At 37.6% G+C, this 24,326-nt stretch overlaps 4 protein-coding genes across 4 annotated transcripts in view; 2 read left to right on the top strand and 2 right to left on the bottom strand.

The window, feature by feature from the left end:
* Positions 1-1,963, top strand: part of LOC142390741 (pleckstrin homology domain-containing family G member 4B-like) — a 31,099-nt gene extending 29,136 nt beyond the window's left edge. The window contains exon 25 of the mRNA XM_075476410.1: positions 282-1,963. The gene's annotated coding sequence lies outside the window, so the exon portion shown is untranslated. The remainder of the gene's footprint in view (positions 1-281) is intronic.
* An 884-nt stretch (positions 1,964-2,847) lies between these two features.
* Positions 2,848-11,398, top strand: LOC142390737 (protein-glutamine gamma-glutamyltransferase 2-like). Its single transcript, XM_075476392.1, has 15 exons — positions 2,848-2,973; positions 3,355-3,540; positions 3,662-3,895; positions 4,080-4,198; positions 4,416-4,544; positions 6,261-6,429; positions 6,894-7,026; positions 7,172-7,275; positions 7,687-7,775; positions 8,093-8,246; positions 8,647-8,735; positions 9,193-9,376; positions 9,483-9,643; positions 10,899-11,035; positions 11,203-11,398. Exons 1-15 carry the CDS (start codon positions 2,964-2,966, stop codon positions 11,348-11,350), a joined length of 2,046 nt encoding a protein of 681 aa, XP_075332507.1. The 5' UTR covers positions 2,848-2,963; the 3' UTR covers positions 11,351-11,398.
* Positions 11,399-13,788: 2,390 nt separating this feature from the next.
* LOC142390222 (uncharacterized) lies at positions 13,789-15,340 on the bottom strand. Its single transcript, XM_075475618.1, has 2 exons — positions 15,273-15,340; positions 13,789-14,217 (listed from the first exon to the last, which is right to left on the bottom strand). Exons 1-2 carry the CDS (start codon positions 15,338-15,340, stop codon positions 13,791-13,793), a joined length of 495 nt encoding a protein of 164 aa, XP_075331733.1. The 3' UTR covers positions 13,789-13,790.
* Positions 15,341-18,746: 3,406 nt separating this feature from the next.
* On the bottom strand, positions 18,747-22,447 carry LOC142390107 (kelch-like protein 10). Its single transcript, XM_075475475.1, has 5 exons — positions 22,317-22,447; positions 21,193-21,679; positions 20,133-20,750; positions 19,633-19,782; positions 18,747-19,097 (listed from the first exon to the last, which is right to left on the bottom strand). The coding sequence occupies exons 1-5, from the start codon at positions 22,445-22,447 to the stop codon at positions 18,747-18,749; spliced, it is 1,737 nt and encodes a 578-aa protein (XP_075331590.1).
* Positions 22,448-24,326: the final 1,879 nt, after the last annotated feature.

Genomic DNA, 24,326 nt, shown 5'->3' on the forward strand with positions numbered 1-24,326 from the left:
TTTATTATATTTTCATCATCATGATACATCATCATAAGTGTGTATAGAGGTAGCCTACATACGAGTGTGTGAAGCATTATTCATTGTACCAAAATCAAGAAACCAAGCCCCAAATTAAAGAGATACAGAATTCAGGCTTAATATCTGGCCTTAATATTTAAGTAAATATTCTCTTTAAGTAATAAAAAACAGTTGTCTTAAATTGTCTTAAATTGTTTTACTTCATTTGGTGTCCTTGTCTCTTCAGAAAGAGTCATTTTGTGCTTTAAACGTTGTTGCAGATGAGCTGTCATGTCCTGCTGAAGTTGCCATGCAGACAGAAGGATCACCTGACTGAAAACATTTTTCTTGGTGCCTCACAGGGATTTTTTTTTACATCATAAGGACTTATTTTTAATGTTGAATGGTTTATTTATGCAGTTGGGGTTCACTGTGTGCATTTTTAGATATGCATTGTGGGATCTTCTGTTCTTTACAACTTGTACACATACTGATTTTGCAGGGATCAAACAGGAGAGGGTTTATTTATAATTATTATTACTGTCATGGAACCAGGACCAGCGTCTAGATCCAGAGTCAGCTTTCTCAGTTCAGTGTTTTATGCTCCTTTTCACTGGCTGGCCGTCAAAGGATTACCTAAGAAGCTACTTGATGTTGCTATTTAGTAGAACTGTACTGTTTAGATAACCAGGTCACAATGAAAATGTTTTTGACTTGATACCTAAACAGTGCAGTGCAGCAAGATATCAGTGATGAGTTCCAGTAGAGCCATTTATTTGCCAAGAGCTCATAACAACAAGCTGCAGGCTCAGACTCAGTGGTTGGCCATAAATGGAGAAACATGTGAATATTGTACAAACTTTGATTTATTTGATATACAATATAAAGATGTTTCTACTTCTTCTACACCTTAATAAAGTCTTTAATGAATATTTACTTTTATTGTTTTCAAACTTAGATTTTTGTCTGTATAGTTGTTACATGGTTTTAATTGTCCCCCTATTGATGATTTGTCTCAAAGGACAGACCACTAACCTGTGAGTTTGAGTTACTCTGCTGCATATAATACAAAGAGACGCCGTCCTAAACGACAGGGCTGCCTTCCTAATCATTATGGACTAAAAAGCAACACACAATACAGCACACTAATGGACACACAGTCTATGAAAATATACAGAACTGCAGATAAAAACCACTTTCATTTAGGGTCCACTAATACTGATCAAGGTAACAGCTTCACTTTTATGAAAATGACCATTACAAGAAAGTATTTTCCAGATTATTTGAATGGTTTTTAATTTATGTTTTCTTTGTTGAATGTGTACATTTTTTTTGTAAGCTTTGTGATTTCATTTTATTGTATGTGCAACATGTAAACTATACAAATCACAACAGGAACATTTGTGGCCTCAGTGTTTCTCTCTGGTGTGTTTTATTCTGAAGCCATCAACTTTTTGTTTGACACAGCCAATCAATGTGTTTAAACGTGTTTTTCCACCCTTTTCTTTATTGCTTTTCTTTAAGTCTTTTTTCTTTTGTTGATATATTTGGTTATTACATGCAGTGCCAGTTCAGTTGTTTTAATTTTTCACTGAAATCAGAGGGGTTGATTGCAGTAATATGAGGATGTGGTACCAGGCTTGTTGTGATCCACTTCCCTAATACACAAACAGTTATTCCTGAGTGGCGCAGCTAAAAGGCTCTGTCAGTATGTCAAGGTTTTCATGAAATTGTCGTAAAAGACTCCTGATGTTTCCGCATTTTTATTCTTCTATACATTTTTTATTTTAATGGCTTTTCTGTCACTATATTACCACTAAAACTGAAGTGAAAAAAAACTTAATCTTTATTTGATTGCTGTACATCCTAAATTGAAGAAACAAATGCAATCGGTTTGCATTGTCGTGATTGTACCCACACACCCCACCAATAACCTTTTACAATAAAACAACTGTGACATTAATTCAAGAATGAAATAATATCTTTCTTTCTTTCCTTTCTTTTTTTTTGCCTTCCTGAGAAAAAGGCCAAATGTGTGCTTGATTTTGCATTGTTGCATCTATTTTTTTGTTTTTGTTGAATCATGAAATGATTTATGACATAAACAATTTGAGAAAACACTTTTGTCCCCAGTTTTATTTTTGAGGTTACAGTGTGACATTACATTTCCAAAAATGTTGACAAGCAAAAATGTTAACCAAAAACAAAGAACGCACCAATCATTTAAACTTTATATTCAATGGAAACAGGAGACAAACAGCATTTGAACTGTTGAAACAGAGTAACTTTTCTATGTAATTTTAGTGACAGCATATGTTGCTCCAAAACCTATTTGGGATTAATGGTGCCTTCACGGATATGCAAGAGCCATGCAGTGTGCACTATCAATTCATTTGAATTTCCCCCACAGGGGAATACTGCTAAAGTATTTCCTTTTCTATTCTATTCTATTCTATATATTAATGCTGCATCAGGGTCCTGCAGTTTACAACCATCAAGTGCTGTTTGTATGCAGATATTCAGGATTTTAAAAAAAATGATGTAATGTAAGTGATTAACTCAAATTTCCAATTTCATGTTGCGAAATGTAGTCTGTATAGAACTAGAGGGGTGAAACTTTGTTTTTTTTCACAGTTTTGAATTGATTTAATAATGATTTGTTTTTTACATTTGAGTTGACAGTGTTCATTGTTTTCAGCAGAAATCTTTCTAAGAAAACTTTGCCACTTTGTAACTCATTAATAAAAAAGGAAGGAGTGTCGTAAGTCTGTCTGCGCTCTGTGACTAAAAACAGAATTACTGATGTGAAGACCAGACAGAGGGGGGCGTCTGTATCAAGTTTCACTTGCTACAAATATCCCACACTAGCTGTTACACTGCTGGGTCATCGGCCAGTGAGCACGGCTGCAGCTGAAGTTTCACTTTCCACACAGAAGTTGAGGGACAAGAACTTCAGCACAGACATGAGTGAAGGTGAGCAGGAAAACTTTTCTGTCACATATTGTGGTACTGGTGTTTTCATTCTGCTGCTTATGAATACGGCTTCTCTTTGGGTTACTGCACACAAACTATTTTGAATTATCGAGTATCTAATGAGAGTCATAACTGAAATGTCATGTGCAGGAATGGTGGGTGACATGAGATATCTCAGATCTAGAAAACCGAATAACATTGACCCTGCAGTGAGGAATGTTTGCTGGTGATTTCTTGTGATTTATCATCTGCGATGGAAATGTGAGCAGGGGGGGTTCAGTTTGAATGAAGTCGTTTGACGTCAGATTTTCATGGTTTTAGTTATACATGTTTTTTATCTGATGTGCCACCAAGCTGTGTTTTCATTCTATCCACATACAGTCTTGGACATTGAGCGCTGTGATCTGAATATTAAGAGCAACAGCAGCAGCCATCACACAGAGCTGTATGGAGAGGAGCGTTTGATTGTCAGAAGGGGACAGCCCTTCAGTGTTATCTTACACCTGTCACCGGGCAGCAAAGAGTTCAGATTGGGTGAAACAAGCTTCACATTCATTGTTGAAACTGGTACTACTCACTCATTACATTTTCCTTTGATTTTATGTGCCAGAAGATGTATTTGGATGCAGTGTATGCATGCATTTGAAACATTCCCACATGGATTTGTGTCATTCACCTCTGTCTCTAGGTCCATTACCCCGAAAAGAATCTGACACAAAGGTTTCCTTCAGTCCACAAGACTCCACAGTGGACACTGAGTGGAGTGCATCTGCCACTAATGATCCCACTGGAAACACCTTAACTGTCTCTATCAGTTCCTCCCCCAATTCCCCCATTGGGCTGTATTCTTTGACTTTAGACCAGTTGGGTCAGAAGACCAGCTTAGGACAATTCACTCTGCTCTTCAATGCTTGGTGCCCACGTGAGTCCATAAAACTGTCTTCTGTGATTTACAATGAGTTCAATTAAATTGGCACATTTCACTCCTCTTAAAGTGTGCTGTGTTTCATCTCTGACTTGTACTGTGTTACCATATACAGTATATACAAAGGAAATAGTTTGAAATGGTCTGAAGGTTTTGGTGTTTTCTCTGTAACAACTAACAGAAGATGCTGTTTTCCTGCGGAGTGATTTGAAGAGACAGGAGTATGTTTTAGCACAATATGGGCAGATTTACAGAGGAACATATAAAAGGATCAAAGGGAAACCCTGGAACTTTGGACAGGTATATAAGTATATATAATATATAAGGTATATATTACTTTTTGTCTGTTCGTCACTAATTCTATGTTGAGGCGGTTAATTATCAAATATAATTTTAGATCTTGAATTTACATAAACCACTTGTGACCTTATTCAAACATTGTTATTCAGCGAGTGGAAAATGTGATCCTCACTTTCTGCTGCACTGATCTTAGGTCTAATACTCTGTTTTTCTGCAGTTTGAACCAGGAATATTGGATATCTGTCTGAAGATTCTGGATGACAACCCCAAATTTGTTTCTGATGCCGATAAGGACATTTCTGGCAGGAGAAATCCGATCTATGTGACCAGAGTGCTGAGTGCCATGGTAGTACTAATTCATTCATTCATTTTCCTTCTCTGCTTGATCCTGTTGAGAAGCTGCCTTAATGTGAGAGAAAGGGTACACCCTGGACAGGTTCATCACAGGGCCAGCTCAAATACAAATGATACAAAGCAGTGCCCTAACATGCACCAATAATAACACAAAAAAGTCTGGTAAGAAGAAAAAGATTAAGAATTAACTTTATAATGATTATTTACCTAATTGAGACACTAAGGACAGAAAGTAACAGGCAGTTATAAGGAAAAAAGAGGAAAAATAGAAAGTTTTAATGGGTCGAATTTCAACTTTAGATATGTAGCGATACAAAATTCAACTGCAATTTCATAAATAAAGTTATGACTAATAGAAATACGTCAATTTAAAATCTACAGAAAGACTTCCGATACAAATAAGCTTTTGAAAGTGACATAAAGAGGAAACTCACTTAGCATGCTGCACAACCAAAGCACTTTGTCCCCTTTTGTGTTGAGATGTGAGGTGGAAGCATATAGAAGGTTTGTAAAATGACTGCATTTTCATTATATTCTAGAGTCTAACAACTGAAATCTTAAAATAAAACCTAAAACTAAGTGTATAGGGTTATAAAAAGGAGACAGAGAAACCAAGGATGCTATCCACGTAAGCCATGAATAGCCATCTTTTAACTAAAGATTACCATGGTGCACCAGAAAAGTCTTCTTGCTTTTCTGTATTCAGAGTTTTTGTCACTCTGTAGGACAGCTTCTCTCCTTCTTTGGGAACTTTCTCTTTCACCCCTGGCAACATTTGTGATAGAAATGAGCAGAAACAAAAGCAGGACTGCTATCAAAATAACAAAACAGCCATGAGCACTCTATTACTGCTGCTTGTCAAAAAATAGCCAGAAAGAGAGATTTTTACTGAGTGTTCAAGATTCAGAAGAAGTCATTTTACAATATATTAGACATATTTTTAGACAATATGATCAAATGCTATATGTAGGTTATGGGAGGTATAGTGCTGAGAATATACTCACAAAGCCAATATCATTAGCATGTTGCAATGTTGTTTTTTTTCCTTGGTTCTTTGGTTAATGGACTATTCTATGTCTTTCAAAGATAACTTGAACTTAGTTTTCCTTTCACATTGTATTTCTATCTATATGGATTTTTGAACCTTTTTATATCAACACACAACAGAAACCGCAATAAAGATTAGAAAGTGCTGGCTAATCAGATCACAAACAGAGTTTCACTTCTAGAGTCCTGAAACAGAAGTTACTGAAACTCCCTCAAACCACTCCCCCAGTCTGCCCTAATTGGTCAGCTCCAGTGTCCTTGACACCCACCGCTGAGCTCTGTTTTTGGAGGCATTTTTTTGGATGGAAAATTATTCTGACTGCAAATTAAATCATGAACATTTAAAACTGCTTTCCAAGAAATACCAAAGCATTTCCACAGGTCCTGACTCTCCATGAGACTGTTATCGGAAAACAGAGTCTCTTCAGTCAAAGGCTTCTTCAGTTTGGATGCAAAACGGACCGCTACAGGAAATCTTTCCTGCCCACAGCCATCAGCATCTATAATAACTCCTTGATTTAATTGAGTTACATCAACATTTAATTTCCCTCTGGGAAAAATAAAGTATTTTTGAATTGAATTGAATTGAATTGAACTACCATTCACTTGTGATCCTCCTCTGGTGTGATTCCTCTTTTCTCCCCTCTGCCTTTGCCCACAGATCAACAGCAATGATGACAACGGTGTGCTGGTGGGAGAGTGGGAAGAGTTTTCAGGTGGGACTCATCCTGGACAGTGGATCGGTAGCGGGGACATTCTGCGTCAGTGGGCAGAAAGTGGTCCAGTCTGCTATGGCCAGTGTTGGGTCTTTGCTGCCATAGCTTGCACAGGTTGTACAGTGTACACTGCATTCATTGCATTTGAGGTGACTGTATGTGTATTCAAACAGACTGTTCCATCCATTTATTCTTGCTTTTCTTGGGGTTTTAATCTTTTAGTTTTGTTTTTCAAAGATAACAATCATATTTCATAATGCATTCTTTTTAATTAAAACATAAAATTCAGAGATTCTTTTTCTATTTTACAGTCTATATAATAAGTAAAACATCCATCACACAGAACCAAGAAACTTCATACTACTTTAATCCTCCACACCCCCTGCACTGCTAACAAATCCCAGCCTTCTAATCGAAAGCCTAAATTTAGAGTCTTATCTCACAGCTTAATTTCTGTCTGCTCTGTTTAACATTTTAGATAATGTCTTCATTGTTTCTATTTGATGACAGACACTATCACAAGAATGTGCTTTAATGTGGTGCATTGATGTAAAGTGGCTCTCCTCCTCCTCCTTCAGTGTCCCGTGCTCTGGGCATCCCGTGTCGAGTGGTTACTAACTTTGGATCAGCTCACGACGGTAATGCCAACCTGATGATAGAAAACCTTTATGATGAAGATGGTGAAAGGATTCATGGAGAAGACTCAGTATGGTGAGTGGTTACAGGTTGTAACACATACTGTATACAATAATACAAGTTAGTGCATCCCGTTTGACATATTTTCATGTGCCTTTAATCCTACATCATGGAATAAAATGGTGATGTCATGGACCTTTGTCTTACAATTTTTTTTCAGGAACTTCCATGTTTGGGTGGATAGCTGGATGACTCGTCCAGATTTGGGGAATGACTTTGATGGATGGCAAACCAGTGACCCAACACCACAGGAGAAAAGTGATGGTAATAAAGAAACAAAAGACATTATATTAAAAATAAATCATCCCAGGATTAATTATTCAATTCCTCCATTAAGATTGCACATGATGAGTTGCATGCAATGTCACAGTATTTGACCACAGCAGTCACAGGTATGGCATACATCAGACTTATGATAGATGTGTTTGGCATGTCCACATGGCTCTGCTCAGACTGCTGTCCTTGACTCTGTGAAAACATTCAGTTTTATTTTTACTTCCGACCCTGACACAAATCATCGGTCCTCTCTACTTGACTCACACACAAAATATGACATAGATGTACCCATTTGCTAAATGTTTATATTTGGGATCTTGTGACCTTTTACTACTACCTCATTTGGTATTGATATGCTGACAGCTAAATGTTCCTTTTCTGGATGTGTGATGCTGTTAGGTGTTTTCTGTTGTGGACCTGCCTCACTGAAGGCCATCAGGGAAGGAGAGGTGACCACGAAATATGACGCACCATTTATTTTTGCCGAGGTGAGTTTAGGCTCCTGTCTTACTCTTACACAATAAAAAAATCCAACATGTGAACACAGTTCTTGTTCACACTGTTGACTCTGTAAACTTTGATGGTTTCATTCAGTCCTAGTGTATGGTTCCAATTACTGCCACATATTTTAAGCAACACTGTGTTTGTGCATGTGCTGCATATTTAGAAAGATATCTCTTTCTGATGTTGTTAGTTTAATGCTAATTTAAAATTGAGTACAATTGTTTTATTCAGCCTACTGCCTGTTAGCAGTAAAGTCTGTATATTCATATATTGTTTGGTGCCATCTTCTGTATGGACTCAGGTGAACGCTGATGTTGAGGACTTGGTGCGCCTATCTAATGGAAAGTTTGTCGCGTTCAGTGGATCGACGAAGTCTGTTGGACGTTTTATCAGCACCAAAGCTGTTGGCTCAAATGAGAGACATGACATCACTCATCAGTACAAGTATAAAGAAGGTACAGAAGTGTCACATACACATGCCATGACTCCAAACCACAAATTAAGTTAAAACCACGGCAGTTAGATCAACATTTTAATTAGATTATTATACTATACCATTACTCTCTTTCATTTGTGCTGGTATGTTATAGTTTTGCCCCAGCATGATATTATCCTCCACCTGATGTGAACACCACATCAGAATCTCACAGTGCAGCCAGGGATACAGACACATGGCATACTAACAATATTCAAAGATGTAAATCTTTATTTTCTCTCAACAGTGTGCAGATACACAAAAATAGACTTTTTTTTTTCTTTTGTCTAAAAATGGGCTTACTCTCACACGAGCAGGGAAATAGAGTCCAACACATCTAGTTTCAATTAAAACTTTTTTGTAAACCTGATGGTTTTCAGGCTCGAAAGAGGAGAGGAAGGTGTATGAGAAGGCCCGGCACCACAACAAGCTACAGCAAAAAGGAGAAGAACCAGGAATTCATCTCAAGGTTTTTGTACAGTTTATTTACGTACTCGGAGCAGGGAAAATATTAAAATAGATGTTTATACAAATAATAGAAGATAACCTGAATTGATATTTGCTTGACACACCAATAGAGCTACAGAAACAAATGTACCCACACTCCAAAAAAACAAAAAACGTACTAACATATACTGTAGGTACGGAAATTACACAGAGTATGCTACCCAAAGGCAAATGCCTTGTTTCAGATATTAAAGAAACAGATTATGCTGCTTTAGCTTTAACACACTCCCAAAACTTTGATGTGGAAGTTTTGATAAGATTTGGTTGCATGTATATATTTTCCTGAATATTAACAAACCATTTCTGTAATATTCAAGAGTTATTTGCCTGTATTTAGTCTAGATGTATTAAATATCAAAATATATATTCTTATGGATTTTTGATCAATTTGACATCAACATTTCTAATTCTCATCTAAGATCAAGCTCGCTGACAACATGATCGTGGGCTCAAACTTTGAGGTGTACACTATTATCAAGAACAACCACATGGAAGCAAGAGCCTGCACCTTCCTCTTCTTTGCCAGAGCAATGGGCTACAATGGAAAACTTGGAGACAACTGTGGATTTTTGTCAGAAAAAGTAGAGGTTCCATCTGAAGGAGGTTTGTTCTTGGCCAAGTGTGAGCTCTTGACTCTGCCTCATCTGTCAAAAACACTGTAAACAGTAAAAATATATACATACTTGTACGTGTGTGTCTGTGTTTTCAGAAAAGCGTATTTCCCTCAAGCTGGAGTATGACCTGTATGGAAAAGCAATCACTTCTGACAGGATGATCCAGTTGTCAGCCATCACCATCGACAAGCAGACCATAGATTACAATAAAGCTGAGAAGACTATTGTGCTAGATGAGCCGGAAATAGAGATCAAGGTAAGAATAGACAAGATGTCCTTTTTTTTTTACATTTATCACAGTAATCGAAAAAACTAAGCATAAGAGGGAAGAATTGTCCACATAACTCATGGCATCAATAAACTGTTTATTCCATTTTCTATTTGACATACAAATAGAAAATGTGTCATTACACATCTTAATTTGAATGGCTCAGAGGCCCAAACATCGTTTGGGCTATTTTACCAAAACTGCATAGCTTTTCATGTGATTTCTGGGTCTATCAGGCGTCTAATTCACTCTAAATATCTGTTATAGCTTCCACAGATAAAGTTTCTGAATCGTTAAGTCAATTTAATCATTTAATTTTCTCGCACATATCCAGTTAGAGGTCCACAATGTAGGATGCGATCAAATCAAGCAAACATAAATAAATACACATAGTGTACCACCCCTCTCATTCCAAGTTCCCCCAAGCATGTAGAACTATGTGGGCACCAAAATACTCAAAACTCTCGTAAAGGTTTGCTCTAGAACAAGTGTTTTTGTTCAAGGGGTATTTAAGCTAAATTAAAATGTGATGGAAAAAATCATATGGACTCAAAGGGGCTGCCTTAAGGTAACTTTTTGCAAAAATTTTCAGAAAAGTCTAAAGTGTGACATACTGTATACAAATTCAATCAGACCTTAACGACCAAAGGAAAAGATCAAGTCCTCCAGATAGATCAAACTATAACTCTTGCTTCAGCGGTAAATGTCACCAGTGTCTGGGTGACAATACAGTTACTGTCTGTCGTAGCTATATAGTGTTTTATCGTCCCTTAATTTTCCATTACAGGAAACACAACAATTCTCATTTTCACATATCTGTTCAAATCATAGTTATGTGTTGTATTGTATTTTTGCTAACAGATTGACCTAAATGTTGCATACTGTAAAGGTTATTTATCATTTTCTTCAATCTCATCTAGCTGTATGTCACTGGACCCTGGATGCAATTTGTCCTTTATATGCTCGTCCACTTCCACTAAAGATTGCATCTGTCTGAAAGTCAGTTATAAAGTAAAAGATAAAATTTATGTAAGGAGTCCTATATGCTTTGACTCACCTTCTTAAAGTATTGATACTGATGCTGTTGTTAATAGTACAACTCAAAAAAATATTTGAGCATAAGCATTGATCCGTTCTTTTTTTGTCTGGCAAGTTATTTAATTGCACAGTCTTTAATGAGGCTTTAATCAGTTGCAGCACTATATAATCCCTGATATAATGTAACCTGAACTCTTCTCTGCAGCTGGTGGGTGAAGCCACATTGAACGAGCCTGTGAAAACAGAGCTGACACTGTTGAACCCTTTACCAGAACCACTGCAGGACTGCAGCTTTACTATAGAGGGTGTTGGACTCACAGATGGCAGACCCATAACAGCAAAGTATGCAATCCAACAACAGGGTTTTTTACACTGTTTTTGTCACATTTAAATCAGATTGAAGTGGATGATTAGTTTCATGTATGGTCGTATTTGTATTTTGATTAATTGAATTTCTTTATTTGTTCTGGATGCAGTTGCTCATTGTAAACTCGGTTTGATTCTTACAGGATTGGGACTGTGGACCCCAAACAAGAAGCCAAGGCCAACATTGAGTTCAAGCCAACCATTGCTGGCTCTGGTGCACTCCTGGTGAACTTTGATAGCAATAAACTGAAGAACATCAAGAGCTTCATCAGTGTTGTTGTGAGAGAATGAGCCAGTATACAATCAAACAGAGCTAACAGATTTTATTTTATTTTCCTTTTCCTTTTCCTTTTCCTTGTTTTTTTTTGCTAATATTTAAACGATTAACAGTGTTAAATAATTAGCCAATGTCTTTTTATCTTTTTATCTACTTATAATTTGTATCCACTTAATATACTGGAACATGCTACATTATTAAACTATCCAAACTAATAACCTTTGAGTAATTTTCTTTAAAAAGGTGCTGTGCCTCTGCAGTGAGCTGCAACACAACAAATCATTTGCAGAATAATCAGATTGTGTTATGGACTCAGTACTTTCACTTCTATGAATAATGATAAAGGTTGAATTTATTTACATTTGGCAAGAATCCATTGTGAATTTAAAGACACTGACAAAGTTGTGCATACTGTACAATTGCTGTTAGGCACAGTGTTTAGTTGTTTTGTGGGTGTTTGTGAACCTGCAAAGTAAAAAAAAACAAAGTGTATATCACCCCCTCTTGGACAGTTAGTCACATTACATTGCCTACATTAATGCTAAAATTTTACACTGTAGCATCTCTGTATAATTTTTGGCATTTTATATCACCTAGAGTTTATATATAAATAAACCCACTCATGTCTATCTAACTATATACAATATCTATGTACATTAAACAGCATAAATGCTCAATATCTTAATTCTACAGTCCAGAAAAATACCTTGCAAGGTAGCATGCTTGTGGCCTACAATAAATGATAGAAACTTGAGTATGTGTTGAAATTACAGTAAATCTGATCATGAACTATGACTTATGAGTCCAAAAGTGTCACTTACATCAACAGAGTCCTGCTCTCTGCATAGTTTATCTACTCTGTCATTCCTCAGATGCGATTATTAGCGATTATCATTAGTGTTGAATAAACCAATGAATAATTCTTTTACGCATAAAAGAGGGCTGAATGTTTCCAGTTGTGTTTTCCTGAAATGGTAAAGGAAGAGAAGAGAGCTGTCTGAGAGTCTCTACGAGATTACAACTAAAGAAAAAAATTAAACAAGAACCTTCCAGATGCCAACAGGAAACCTTTTTAAGCTGTCATTTTTCTCAAAGGTTTTCCCATCGAGTTTTAGTAAAGGATGTCTGGGGTACATTTTGTGTTTACATTTGTTCTTGTGTACTCTAAAACATAAATAATAATTTAATTAATATTATTAGCAGCATTTTGGTCAACTAGAAATTGCTGATACGTCAGATCATCTGAGGCTAATTCTTAATGATAATGATAATGAGAGACTTTATTAATCCCCAATGGGGAAATTAAAATGCCACCTGGTCATCCACACAGCACATAACAAACACATTGACAAACACATAATAAATAAATAAGAGCTAAAAATAACTAAGAAACAAGAAACAAGAAACAGTCCATCATAAAAACACACAAAGAATCACCACAACAAGTAAAGACACATAAAACCACTAAAAAAGCGCACTCAGCAGCTGTTGTTCTTCCTCATCAGTATGCCTATAGCTGTTTACAGTTGTGTGATAAGCAGGACTTGACCTAATTTTTACTTTGCATATTCATTTTGACCTCATCCTGGCCAATGGCCAGGTCATCCTGTTTTGCACTGGGGACAGGAAAATTACCTAAAGAGGTGAGATGAGCTGATGGAGCTGAAACCACAACAGAGTTTGCTTCTGGGCTGGATGGACGTTGACTGTTAGCTGGCTGACAGTCATCCTTTTTTGGTTAAGATTTGTTATTCTGAGGCTGAAAGCGCTCACTGATCTCTTCTTCTGCAATATCAGTAATGGTGTTTAATAACTGCAGCAAAACAGTTAAAGCCTTTTCACTCAGACTTCTTCAAGATAAGCCAGTCTAACCTTTTCCTGGATAGACTGGGCCATGTGTGTGTAGGAAGTGATGACATCTTGCAGGATAAAGTGCAAATAACTTCAAATTCCATACACCCACCTCTCCTTCTCCTTCCAAACATGTAGAAAAAAAATTATGGTGGCCAAGAAAAATGCCTCGGAGCTTGTATTGGTTCATTCGATTTGAAGTACACTGGTAAAATTGCTTGATCTAAGGGTAACAAAAACAACTTTTTTTTTCATGATTCTATGCAAATACAATGATAGTTATGAATATTATATTGCATTTCTGTCTACATCATCATCCTAAATGTAACACTAGACCTTCTCTGAAATCTGAAAATAATCGCAGATTGAATTCCTGATGAGTTAAACTTGATGGACATCGACAGGCACGAAGACCAATTCATTTTGCTGGACACTAAAAAGTATTTTATTTTTGATTTGGTGTCAAATTTCTAATACCACACCTGAGATCATCAGTACTGCATATACAATCATCTCTTTCAACTTTGCTATTTGACCATCACATGTTTATCAAGTTTACAGCTGAACATGTGGCTCATAACTGTACAATCGTCCTTCTTTTAACTAGTAGAATCCAGCATCACTGATGTCCACCCTCAGGTCTGCTTCACCAGAGTCTGACATGGAGGCACTGACAATAATAAAGTCACCCTCATAAGAAATGCTGGAGCCGTCAGCCTTTCCCCTTACAAAGCTATTTTCACTTCCATTGTACATCGTACGATAAAGATCGTGGTCACAGTTGCTTCCTTTGTCAAAGATCCCCACAGCACACCAGTTGGAGTAAAGGATTCGGTCATAAGGCACAGAGAACATGACAGCCATGATGTGGCTGTAGTCATTCAAGTCAGCGTTGAAAAAATCATATGTGAAGACGCCAACAGCTCCCGTGGCAGCGCCAGTGGTCTTGTTGAACAGCGTTTTGACAGCCGAGCAGGGACCAACCATGGATGGCAAAGGGGTTTCACAGTAACCACTCTCAGTAAACACCCTGAAAATAGAGACCAAACAAATCAGATTGGTCTAAAGAAAGTGTTTTACAGAGAAGCATCTTGTAGGTTGTGCAGTAATATCAACTGAGGATAAAAAATTATTTGGACACTTGTGTATTCTACCTGCACTGTACATGAGAGTTCATTCTGCTACAAGAGCTTTATTGCAGATGGTAATTCATTCACAATCAGTATCCTGTTTCCAAAGTGCTGAATGTGGTCAAAGCTATGGTTTAAGATGCCTTTTAATGAAACTGACAAAGTTGTCATTTGTGACAACTTTATCCAAAAGTTTCAATGAACTCTCGCAGACCTGTAGTGTAGTCATTGTAACATGGAAAATGGGTAGTTTTTGACTAACATACACTGATGTGGACTTCAATTAAACTGCATGATGATATTAACATGTCAGGAGGATTGGAGGCATTCAGGATTCTCCAGTAAAATTAAGTTTAAACAATGGTCAATATTCTTCTTGAATTCAACAATGATTAACAAGCAGTAACAAACAGTTTACTGAAGTAGCTACGTGGCTTAGAAATAAGATGTGTGTGACCTTCTGCAAGTAGCTGGTGTGTGTTTAGTGAATGTGCCCAACTTGATAAATGGGCTGGCTTGTTTTACTTGCCATGACGTCAGAGTGGTTCTTTGTGTTCTCTTAAGCTACAGCTTGTTGAGCTTTCTGTTGCAAAGTATGTTAAAGCCGTATACATCAAGGCCAAATATCTGTTAATTGTATTGTTGGAGTACTACATTGATCAAGGCAGATTTTTACATTTGTAAGCTTAACTGAGACTAATAATCGCTGCTTGATGAAAGATTGCATCAACTACGATGCTTGATCCTCTCAACACAGGGGGGAAACCAGGAAATAGTCAGACCCTGACTAAAATACAGAATAACAAATACTCAGTGATCCACTTTCTGCTTTTGTTTGTCATACATGTCACTGCATGCTATGGGCATCACAGAAGTATTTCTACTTAAGTTACGCTTGAATGTACTGCATCTTTAATTCTTTAAGACTGTTAGAGATAGAAAAGCAACACGTCACCTTGGGTTGGCCAGAGTGTAGCAGTTTGAGTTATTGGTAACCTTAACAGAGCAGTGGCGATGAGGCATCGTGCTGAGGCGGGGGGAGTGGTGAGAAGACAAGATGGTAGCTGCAAACTACAATCAAGACAGAAACATTTCAGTGACATACAATGAATTAGAAAAAGAGCTATTCATAAGTAAGTGGGAAACAGTTTTAAAATGCTGATATTTGGAGGGATTCATATAGACTATTATGTTGGCCCTGAAAGACTAATTATAAAGGATGTATTTGCATTTTTTAATTAATCATGTATGGATCTATTAGACTAGACCCATCAAACATTTAAAGTCACCAGCAATCCCTTGAATCTTAAAGAGATAAATGTGACTAAAACACAACTCTCAGGAACTCTCAGATCTAAGGCAAAGGAAACTCTAAAACAAGATGGATGAAAACATTCACCTGATAAGATGTAAAACTTTGTGATGTCAGCAACCTCAACTCACACTTATAAAGACTACACATTTAAGAGCATACTACTTACCTTCGTTTGGTCTGCCAAGTCAAAGAAGCCTGAACTAGTAGCCTGAGCTGACAGATTGGTGCTCTGGGTTTCAAACAGAATGCAGTCAAACAGCACATGAGTTCCCTTCCCACCAGGTTTTATTGACCCAGGTAATCAGGGCACAGGGCTTTTAGGTATCAGCTGACTCCCTCCTTATCACACATTGAATATCAGTCTCCTACACCTCTGTGTTGCCAGACTTTTTCTTCCACTTATCACCAGGACAAGATTGGATCAGGGTGATTAAATCAAGGTATGCTTTTGTTAAAACCTTTATTTTGTTTGTTTTTTGGAGTTGTCTGGATGGCAGACTGGTCTGCCATGTTTACAGAGGGATGCTTTGAGCATATAGCCATCCACGTAACAATCCATAGATTTAGTAGTTGAGGACGTTTCCCTGATCAATGACAATGGAATTGTGTCGCTGGCCCTTAATGTGTAAATTACAGTCTGTTACAAATAATTAGAGTGATTAATCTTTAAAAAGTAGACTAACTCACCAGCCTGCCCTAATAGAAAATAAGAATAATAAAAGCAAATGGAAAAACAAAACAAATTTACACTATTTTCCAAAACCTCCTCTGAATGGTCCAATGAAATAAGACTAATCTTTAAAATGTTTGTGAAAAACTAGTAAATTTTCATTTATTATCAAAACAGAGGAAGCCATATTTTCTTTTTTTTAAAGCATTCATTGTCTTATTAGAAGTTTACTTTACTTTTGATTAAAATGTATTAGTTTTTTCTGTCACAAAGTGCTAGCTCAATGGAAATTGTTGGGTTTATCTCAATAATACAGGGCAGAGGATCAAATCACAGGACACAAGATAGGTTACCGTCCAAAAGTTTTAAGTTTAACAGAAACAGGTCTGTGTCTATGTACAAACAGCATCATTAAAAACTGCACAGGACAAAACTGAAAACAGGATCAAAAGGAAGGGAAATGTGACAGAAAAAAAAGAAACAAATATACACAGAAGGATAATCAGCTGATGGAAGACTGGTGTGGAGTCACTTACAGATGGAAGAACTAAAATGAGGAAGCAAAACTAATTAGGATGTCTAAAGACAGAACATTTTAACATAAAAAAGAAAATTATGAACCAATAACTCAAAACCATGACATGTGAGAGGGCACATGTTGTATTTTGGCTCTACATGAACTTCATGTAGTGTTGTCAGAGGAACTGTGGTCTTCTACTTTTAGTGGCATCATCTCCAAATTCAGCTGTTGTGCATGAGTGATCAAGGACCAGTTATTCAAATCAAGTTAAAACTGGCTCGAGCACATTAAAGTGAGGAGTTTAAAGAGGATTGAACACCATGTGATAGACCTGTGCTTTGGCCATCATTTCTTTGGTTGTGCCCCATATAGTCAGATGTCTGCTCTTCAGCAGCATGACATACTGTTTTATGCTGATGAATTAGTTGTCTGCTCTTATTTATTTAGTAAATGCATTAACTGTAACAGATGACCAATATAACTTACAATAATCATGAAATAAACTAAGATACTGCGTGAAATCCATAAATACCAGTAATTTTTTTAGGGTAGAGCTGCTTAAAGTAATAAAGGCTGTGTTTTGTCTGGCAGTTTATATCTAAAGATGTTTCGGGCCACCCTCTTTGGTTAGTACTGTAGCCCTGAATGGACAAAACAAGCAATAGCTCCAGAGTGAGACTGTAGTTCTGAGTTAGATGGGAGAGTATCCATTTGATTTTAATGTGCAATTTGTGCCACTCCACAAACATAACCTACAAGTTGTGATGTGGTCAGATCAGAATCTCGTGGGTTAACAGTGATGTCCTGTTGTGTTGGGGAGGCTTGAAGCACATCAAAATACATTGTATGCAGATGACAAACACCTGAATGTATGAATGACTGAAACAGTCTTGTGGTTCACTTGTTCTTCAGAGAACAACTGACATGACTCCTCCTCACCTTGCTGTGTTAATACTAAAATGCCTCTGATTGTTCAATGAATTGTGATTATTCAGAGAATTTTCAGAACAGTATCGATCTACAAAGAGTAATGCAACAACCCGAACTCTTGTAATAGCAATGTTGCACAGCATCGCAGTATGACAATACAGACCAATGACTGTTTTCCTTTCCCACAGAGAAACACTATAATGGAGGAAAACTCACTGTTTTTAAGTCATAGCAACGATACATTGTCAGAGCTCCTGACAAGACTTCTTGCTCCTCTCAGTGCATTTTAAGAGTCATAACAATACTCAAGATGCCTTGGTGAGAAAGCTTTCTGCATCTGTAATGCAGGTCCATGGCTGGGCTTAAATCAGAGATGTGTGATTACAGGTGGCATCTTTGATGCACAGGCCAGCAAGACCCATGTTAATGAATCTATTTATCATTTATTTATTCAATTAAATGAAATGTTATGTCTAGTAGACTTGATTCTGACAGCAGTGCAGCCACCAGGTGATTGTTTTAGTGCTGCACACCTAATAGTCAGTCGTTGGGGTTCCCAATAGAAAGTAAGATCAAGCCTCACTTTGTCTTCTGATGTATACTTCATCTAATTTTGTGATGAACTGATTCTTATTCAGGGATCAGAGCGATCATCTCATTGTGAGGCAGGAGGAGACTGTATTTGAGGCCATCATGCAATGGATCGCCTTTGCACCCGAAGAACGTCGAGAACACAGCTCTCTGCTTTCGTCTAATGTAAATAACTAGAGTTCAATTACTTTTGATTTGCATCTTTTACATTTTGCTGATATTCCACAAGATCATATAAATCAAAGATCTTGGGGGGGGCTTATATGTGATTTTATAAGAAAAAAAAAAACTAGCCGTGACAGAAACTGAAAATCCTTATAACCACTGGAATGATTACAGCACATTTCTATTTTGTACACAGGTGTTTATTATACAAAACAATCCAGTGGGAGTTGGTTGAATTTTACTCCTCCATCTCATCGGCCTCCTCACGGGGTAATTGCAACTCTGGAGGGTTAAAAGTGGCAGCATAATAAGCCATGTTCCCAGACACTACGCAGCAGCTCAGTGCACTGCGGGAGATCTCCATGTCACGGGCATCGAACCACTCATGAGTTCTGACATCATAGAACTCAACATCAAAGATGGTGTCAACACCGCTGTAGCCTCCCACGACAAACAGACGGTCATTGATCACTGAGATGCCAAAGTTGCTGCGAGGGGTCAGCATGGAGGGCATATTGTGCCATTTGCACGTGAGGGGGTCATAAGCCTCAGCAGAGGACAAACGTTTGGTTCCATTGAAACCGCCAACCTACATAAGAAAATGTTATGAAAATTCTGTGAATATAATATCTTTTTTGTCATGCAAAATAGTATAAAGACAACATATCAAATGTTTAAACTGAGAAATTTGAATATCAATTATGTTTCAAAAAGAGCATCACAGAGAAGCGGAGACTCTTAAAGTTTCAGAGGGGGTATGCTGAACAAGGCCTGAAGCTATTATGGTTGTAATCTCCGAGTCCTCTGGCAGAACCGCATTAAAACACTGAGGTGAAGTAGTAAAGTGTCCCTTGGTGCGATGAATCAAAACGTAAAATTCTTTTAAACATGTTAAACATGTTCTGTTCGAACTAAAATTCTATGTGCTGCTGCAATCAAATTAAAATCAATTCATGAGAATAACAAAAAAACCTTCTCAGTTTCAACATTTCATGTCTTGTCTTTTGATAGTTTTTAATCAAACATAATTTGAATAATTAGCAGCTCATTGGTTTCTGTTTTTAATTATAAATTAAGGTCAAGACAAATCTATTATATTGTGCTTCAGTAATAACTGTACTTACTGCAAAAATTTGCTTGTCATAGGTGATGACCCCAATTCCACTGCGCTTGCTGCCCATGGAGGCAATCAGTGTCCACTGGTTGGTGTATGGGTTGTAACACTCAGCTGATGACAGACACTCCCTCCCATTGAAGCCACCGCAAATGTACACCTGTAGGGAATTATAGAAATGGTTTTTCACTGATGACAACTGTTTTCACAATATGTCCCTGACATCTGATATCTGATGTGTTTTCTAGACTTGCTTAAAATAAAAGCTAACTAGTCACTAACAGTAAAAAAAAAAAAAAGAAAAGGAAATGCTGTGTAAGTTGATGCTAAATGCTGGTTGAATAATGCTGCTTTGGCTTGTTTTAACTGGCTTGTTTTTGAATATGAAATGATTATAAAAGCTTATTGATGGTGATTTGGATTATTTCAATAAGTGTATTTTATAAAGTGATTTTTATCGGGTTTTTTTTCTTTGGTGAAGCTCAAATGGTCAAAATATCCTCCACCCACCCTGCCATGGAGGGTTGTGCAACTGGCGTCACTCCTATGCTCATGCATGGGTGCAATTAAAGTCCACTGATTGCTTCTGGGCTCATAGCGTTCTGCAGTCTGTAGTCGTTCATGTCCGTTGTAACCTCCCAGGGCATATATGTACCCGTCCAGCACAGTTACACTGACAAAGCAGCGGCTAGAGTGCATTGGGGAGACTTCTTGCCAAGTGTGCGTGCCCAGTTCAAGCCTGTGCACAGAGCTGAACTGCTTCACACCATCAAAGCCCCCAACACAATAAACCGATCCATCGAGGAAGACTGCCCCATGGTAGGCCCGTGGAGTTTGCTCTGTATGGGCTACGTTGACCCAGGAGTCTATGCGAACATCGTATGCCTCAATGAAATTGGTGGGGCTGCCATTACTCCAGCCTCCGATAGCTAATAGGAGGGCAGGAGGCAGCCGTGGAGGGACCAATGGTCGGCAGGCGGTGGACTTGTGGTAAGAACTTGTCATGTGGTCGAGGAAGGGTTCCAAGATCTTAAGGACAATCATCCGACACTCTTGGTTTGATTTCACAACTTCATTGTCAACAACGTTGTCAGTGATGTAGTCTGGACTCATCAAAGCAAGTCTGACCTGCATGGAGACAGAAGGACATGAGATGTTATTGAACAGCCTCAAACAGAGGCTTAACAATACTGAGGTATGGATGTTACCCACACAGACCTATCACAGATTTCTCATATTGTCGCAGTTGAGTTTAAACCTTAAAACATGTCCAAAACTGTCAATGTTCAGAAAAAACTTAAACAAACCTATTTTGTCATAAACTAAATAGATGGTCCTAAAAGTAACATTCATGTTTGGCCAACACAGCTGACTACGATGGAATATAAAGTTTGTGTCATGACAACAGGCACAGCTTCATATATGGATGACGCTGCTGCTACAGATACTGAAATGAGGATGATTCACACTCAGTTTCAACCCAGCAGCACACAAGATCTATATGATCTTGTGGAATATCAGCAAAATGTAAAAGATGCAAATAAAAAGTAATTGAACTCTAGTTATTTACATTAGACAATAGCAGAGAGCTGTGTTCTCGACGTTCTTCGGGTGCAAAGGCGATCCATTGCATGATGGCCTCAAATACAGTCTCCTCCTGCCTCACAATGAGATGATCGCTCTGAATGATTTTAACCAGATGCTGCACAGAGAGCAAAGGGAACTCTTCTGAGGTGGCAAGAACCTCCTCAAAACTGTTCAGTATGATCTGAAAGGCCTTGCGTATCATTTCGGGGTAGTAATAAGTATCAGTGAGCAACCAGATGCCGATGCAGGTCTGCGGGGTCAGTTGCCTGTCAAAGAAATCACCGCAGGCGTGTAAGATGCCCATTACATTGAAGCGGTCTGCTATTACAAAGAGCTCTTGGATATTTTCTGGTGTCACAGGAATAAAGCCAGTGTAGGCGAACTCAATGATGAGATTCATTAGGTGAGGTGCCACGTTGGGAATGTCAAAGACATAGCAGTCTGGCGTTGACCATTGGGTAAAGAGAGTCCTGTGAAACAAGAAGGTGAAAACAAGGGGCTCATAAGATTCAAAATAATCATACACACCTTTTCAGAGCATGTCTGTCCAAGTAATAACAGCAAAAAAAAAAGCAAAACACAAACAAGTGAAAATTTGCATTAAAACTACACACTCACTTCTTTTCAAATCAAATATTTAATTCCCTCACTTTTTTCATTCATATAAAGAGCAATGTTGCACACAATGTTGTCTTTAAGCATTGAAACCAACGAGGAAATGATAGAAGAATTCAGAAAAACTAATGAGCTAAAACTAATGTATTTTTTCTCTCTTTTGAGCAATGGAAAAATTGGGCCCCAAGAAACCTAAATGTACAGCCACAAATACATTCAATTTAAACCATTAATGTATTAGATGCTGATTTACTATTATAGTCAGAGTACAAGTCAGTGTACAAATGCTATATTTCTGTTAATATTACTGTTCATGCTAAAAACCTGTTTGTTTATATAATTTTTTTCTTCAATTTCTCCATGAATCAACATTTTCTTTTTGGTATTCATTTAAGTATTTCCATCGCTACTCAATACGTCTGAACGTGCTGCTGGATTTTGCTCTTTTATAAGTATAAATTCAGCAGAATCTCCATGTAAAGACCAACTCACCTGAAGTACGAGCTACAGTTACACAGGATGACCTTGTGCACGAAAAATTCAACGCTTTCCGCTCTGATCAAAGCGTCACAAAGCTGCTGCCTCAGACGGAGCTCATTATACACCGAGACGTTTTCACTCATCTTTGCTCTTTGACGTAAGACCCTTTTACTCTCCTGAATCCTGACTTGTGCAGTTGAAGAATGCTGCAGATATGAAAGAATTTTGAGTATTCACACACATCTGAAGAGGGTTCTAGAATGGATCAATGTGACGTCACAGAAACTTGTAATGAGCAGAATTCCAATGATAAATTCTTTCAAATGAGTTCTATGTTGTGCAACAGTCTGAGTATGTCAGACTTTTACTGTGCTGGTTGGAGTTGAGAGGATATCACTAAACTCACAATGAAAGATTTGACAACAGACTCTCACAAACACACATAAAATGTATAGGATACCAAAAGTCTGTGTATAAAATGAGCATCATCATCGGATTTCTGTCCATTCAGTCCTTTGTTAAGGCTTAATTCATATATATATATATATATATATATATATATCTGATTTATGTTTAGGAAAAGAGAAGCTGATGACACTGAAGTCTGAACTGAAGAAGACTGATAGTTTTTTTCCTAATTAATATGCATTTAAGTTACATGTTAATTTATTGATTCACCGTGGTGTGGTAGTTAGTAGTGTTGCCTCACAGCAAAAAGGGTACCTGGTTTGAAGGTTTGTATGGGCTCTCCAGGTACTCTGGCTTCCTCACGCAGTCCAAAAACATGCCTGTTAGGTGAAACGGTGAGTCTAATAAATGAATCAGTGATAAGTGTGCGTGGTTGTTTATCTCTGTGTTGGCCATGTGATGGACTGGTAACCTGTCCAGGGTGTACCCTGCATATTGCCCAATGGTACAACACCATACATTACTTCTAATTACTCAAATGCACTGATCATAACAGCATGAACTTTATGCTGATGCTCCTCTTGAAGTCTGGACAGTACATACAGTCAGGCTTTGAATCTGCACAGTCTTCAAATTAAGTTTTTTTCAGTGGCAATGACAGTGTGGGTTTGCTGAGCACTACAGTATTTCAGACAGGCACTGCACATTTACCTCAGACTTTTCTCAAAATACACACATGGTTTTTGTTCAAATGGTGCAGGTTTATTGCAATCCACAGAATCACTTTAATTACAGAAAAACACTACTACTACTCGTAGCCTCCTGGTAGTACAGCATTACTGTACAGAGAAACACATACCACACAGCAAGTAGAAAAAGAGAATATCTAAACACTATCAGCAATCAAGCTCATCGGGGTTAAAAAGTTACGAGAATACTTTCTTGTGTACAGCAGTTGAAGGTTCATTTGACACTGGGGAGTATTTTAAAGGCCAAACATCTGTTTCTTGACCTCTATGATGGCTCTACACCTCCCATTTTAAAAAAAAAAAAAGAAAAAACTAAGGAAGCGGTTCATGTTTGACTTCTGTTTCAAATATTTTGTGCTTCCAGGAGACACCAATCAAGAGTTTACTGAACAGGATTTGCTACATCACTTCTTATCCCAGCCACCATAACCCACTTATATGAAAACACTCTCCTCACCTGCAGCAGGAATCTTCTTGTGTCTGAGAGTTTTAAAAATTTGTAGCATGTCTCCTTATTTTCTGTGATAAATGACCAATGCTCTTTATCGTGAAATATATTTGTTCCTTTTTGTATACAGACAACTGCTTTTCACAGAGAAGAGTTTGGAAAATCATCCCAAACTGATCAAATGTCTGTAGAGGTTACTGTCTTTTTAAATATCAGTTCCTACAGCAGAGGATTTGTCATGTGATCAACACAAACAAATGAGAGAGACTGCAGAAGCGAATCTGTCACACCTTTAATCACTGGACTTCTACACGGGTAAGACTGAGAAATATTTAATCACTGATCAATATAATCATTGGGGGAATTTAACACTGTGAACCATTATGCACAGTTTTCTTAATACTTGAGGACGCAAAT

This window comes from Odontesthes bonariensis, chromosome 10 (genome assembly GCF_027942865.1).
Source record: "Odontesthes bonariensis isolate fOdoBon6 chromosome 10, fOdoBon6.hap1, whole genome shotgun sequence".
Classification (NCBI taxonomy): Eukaryota; Metazoa; Chordata; class Actinopteri; order Atheriniformes; family Atherinopsidae; genus Odontesthes; species Odontesthes bonariensis.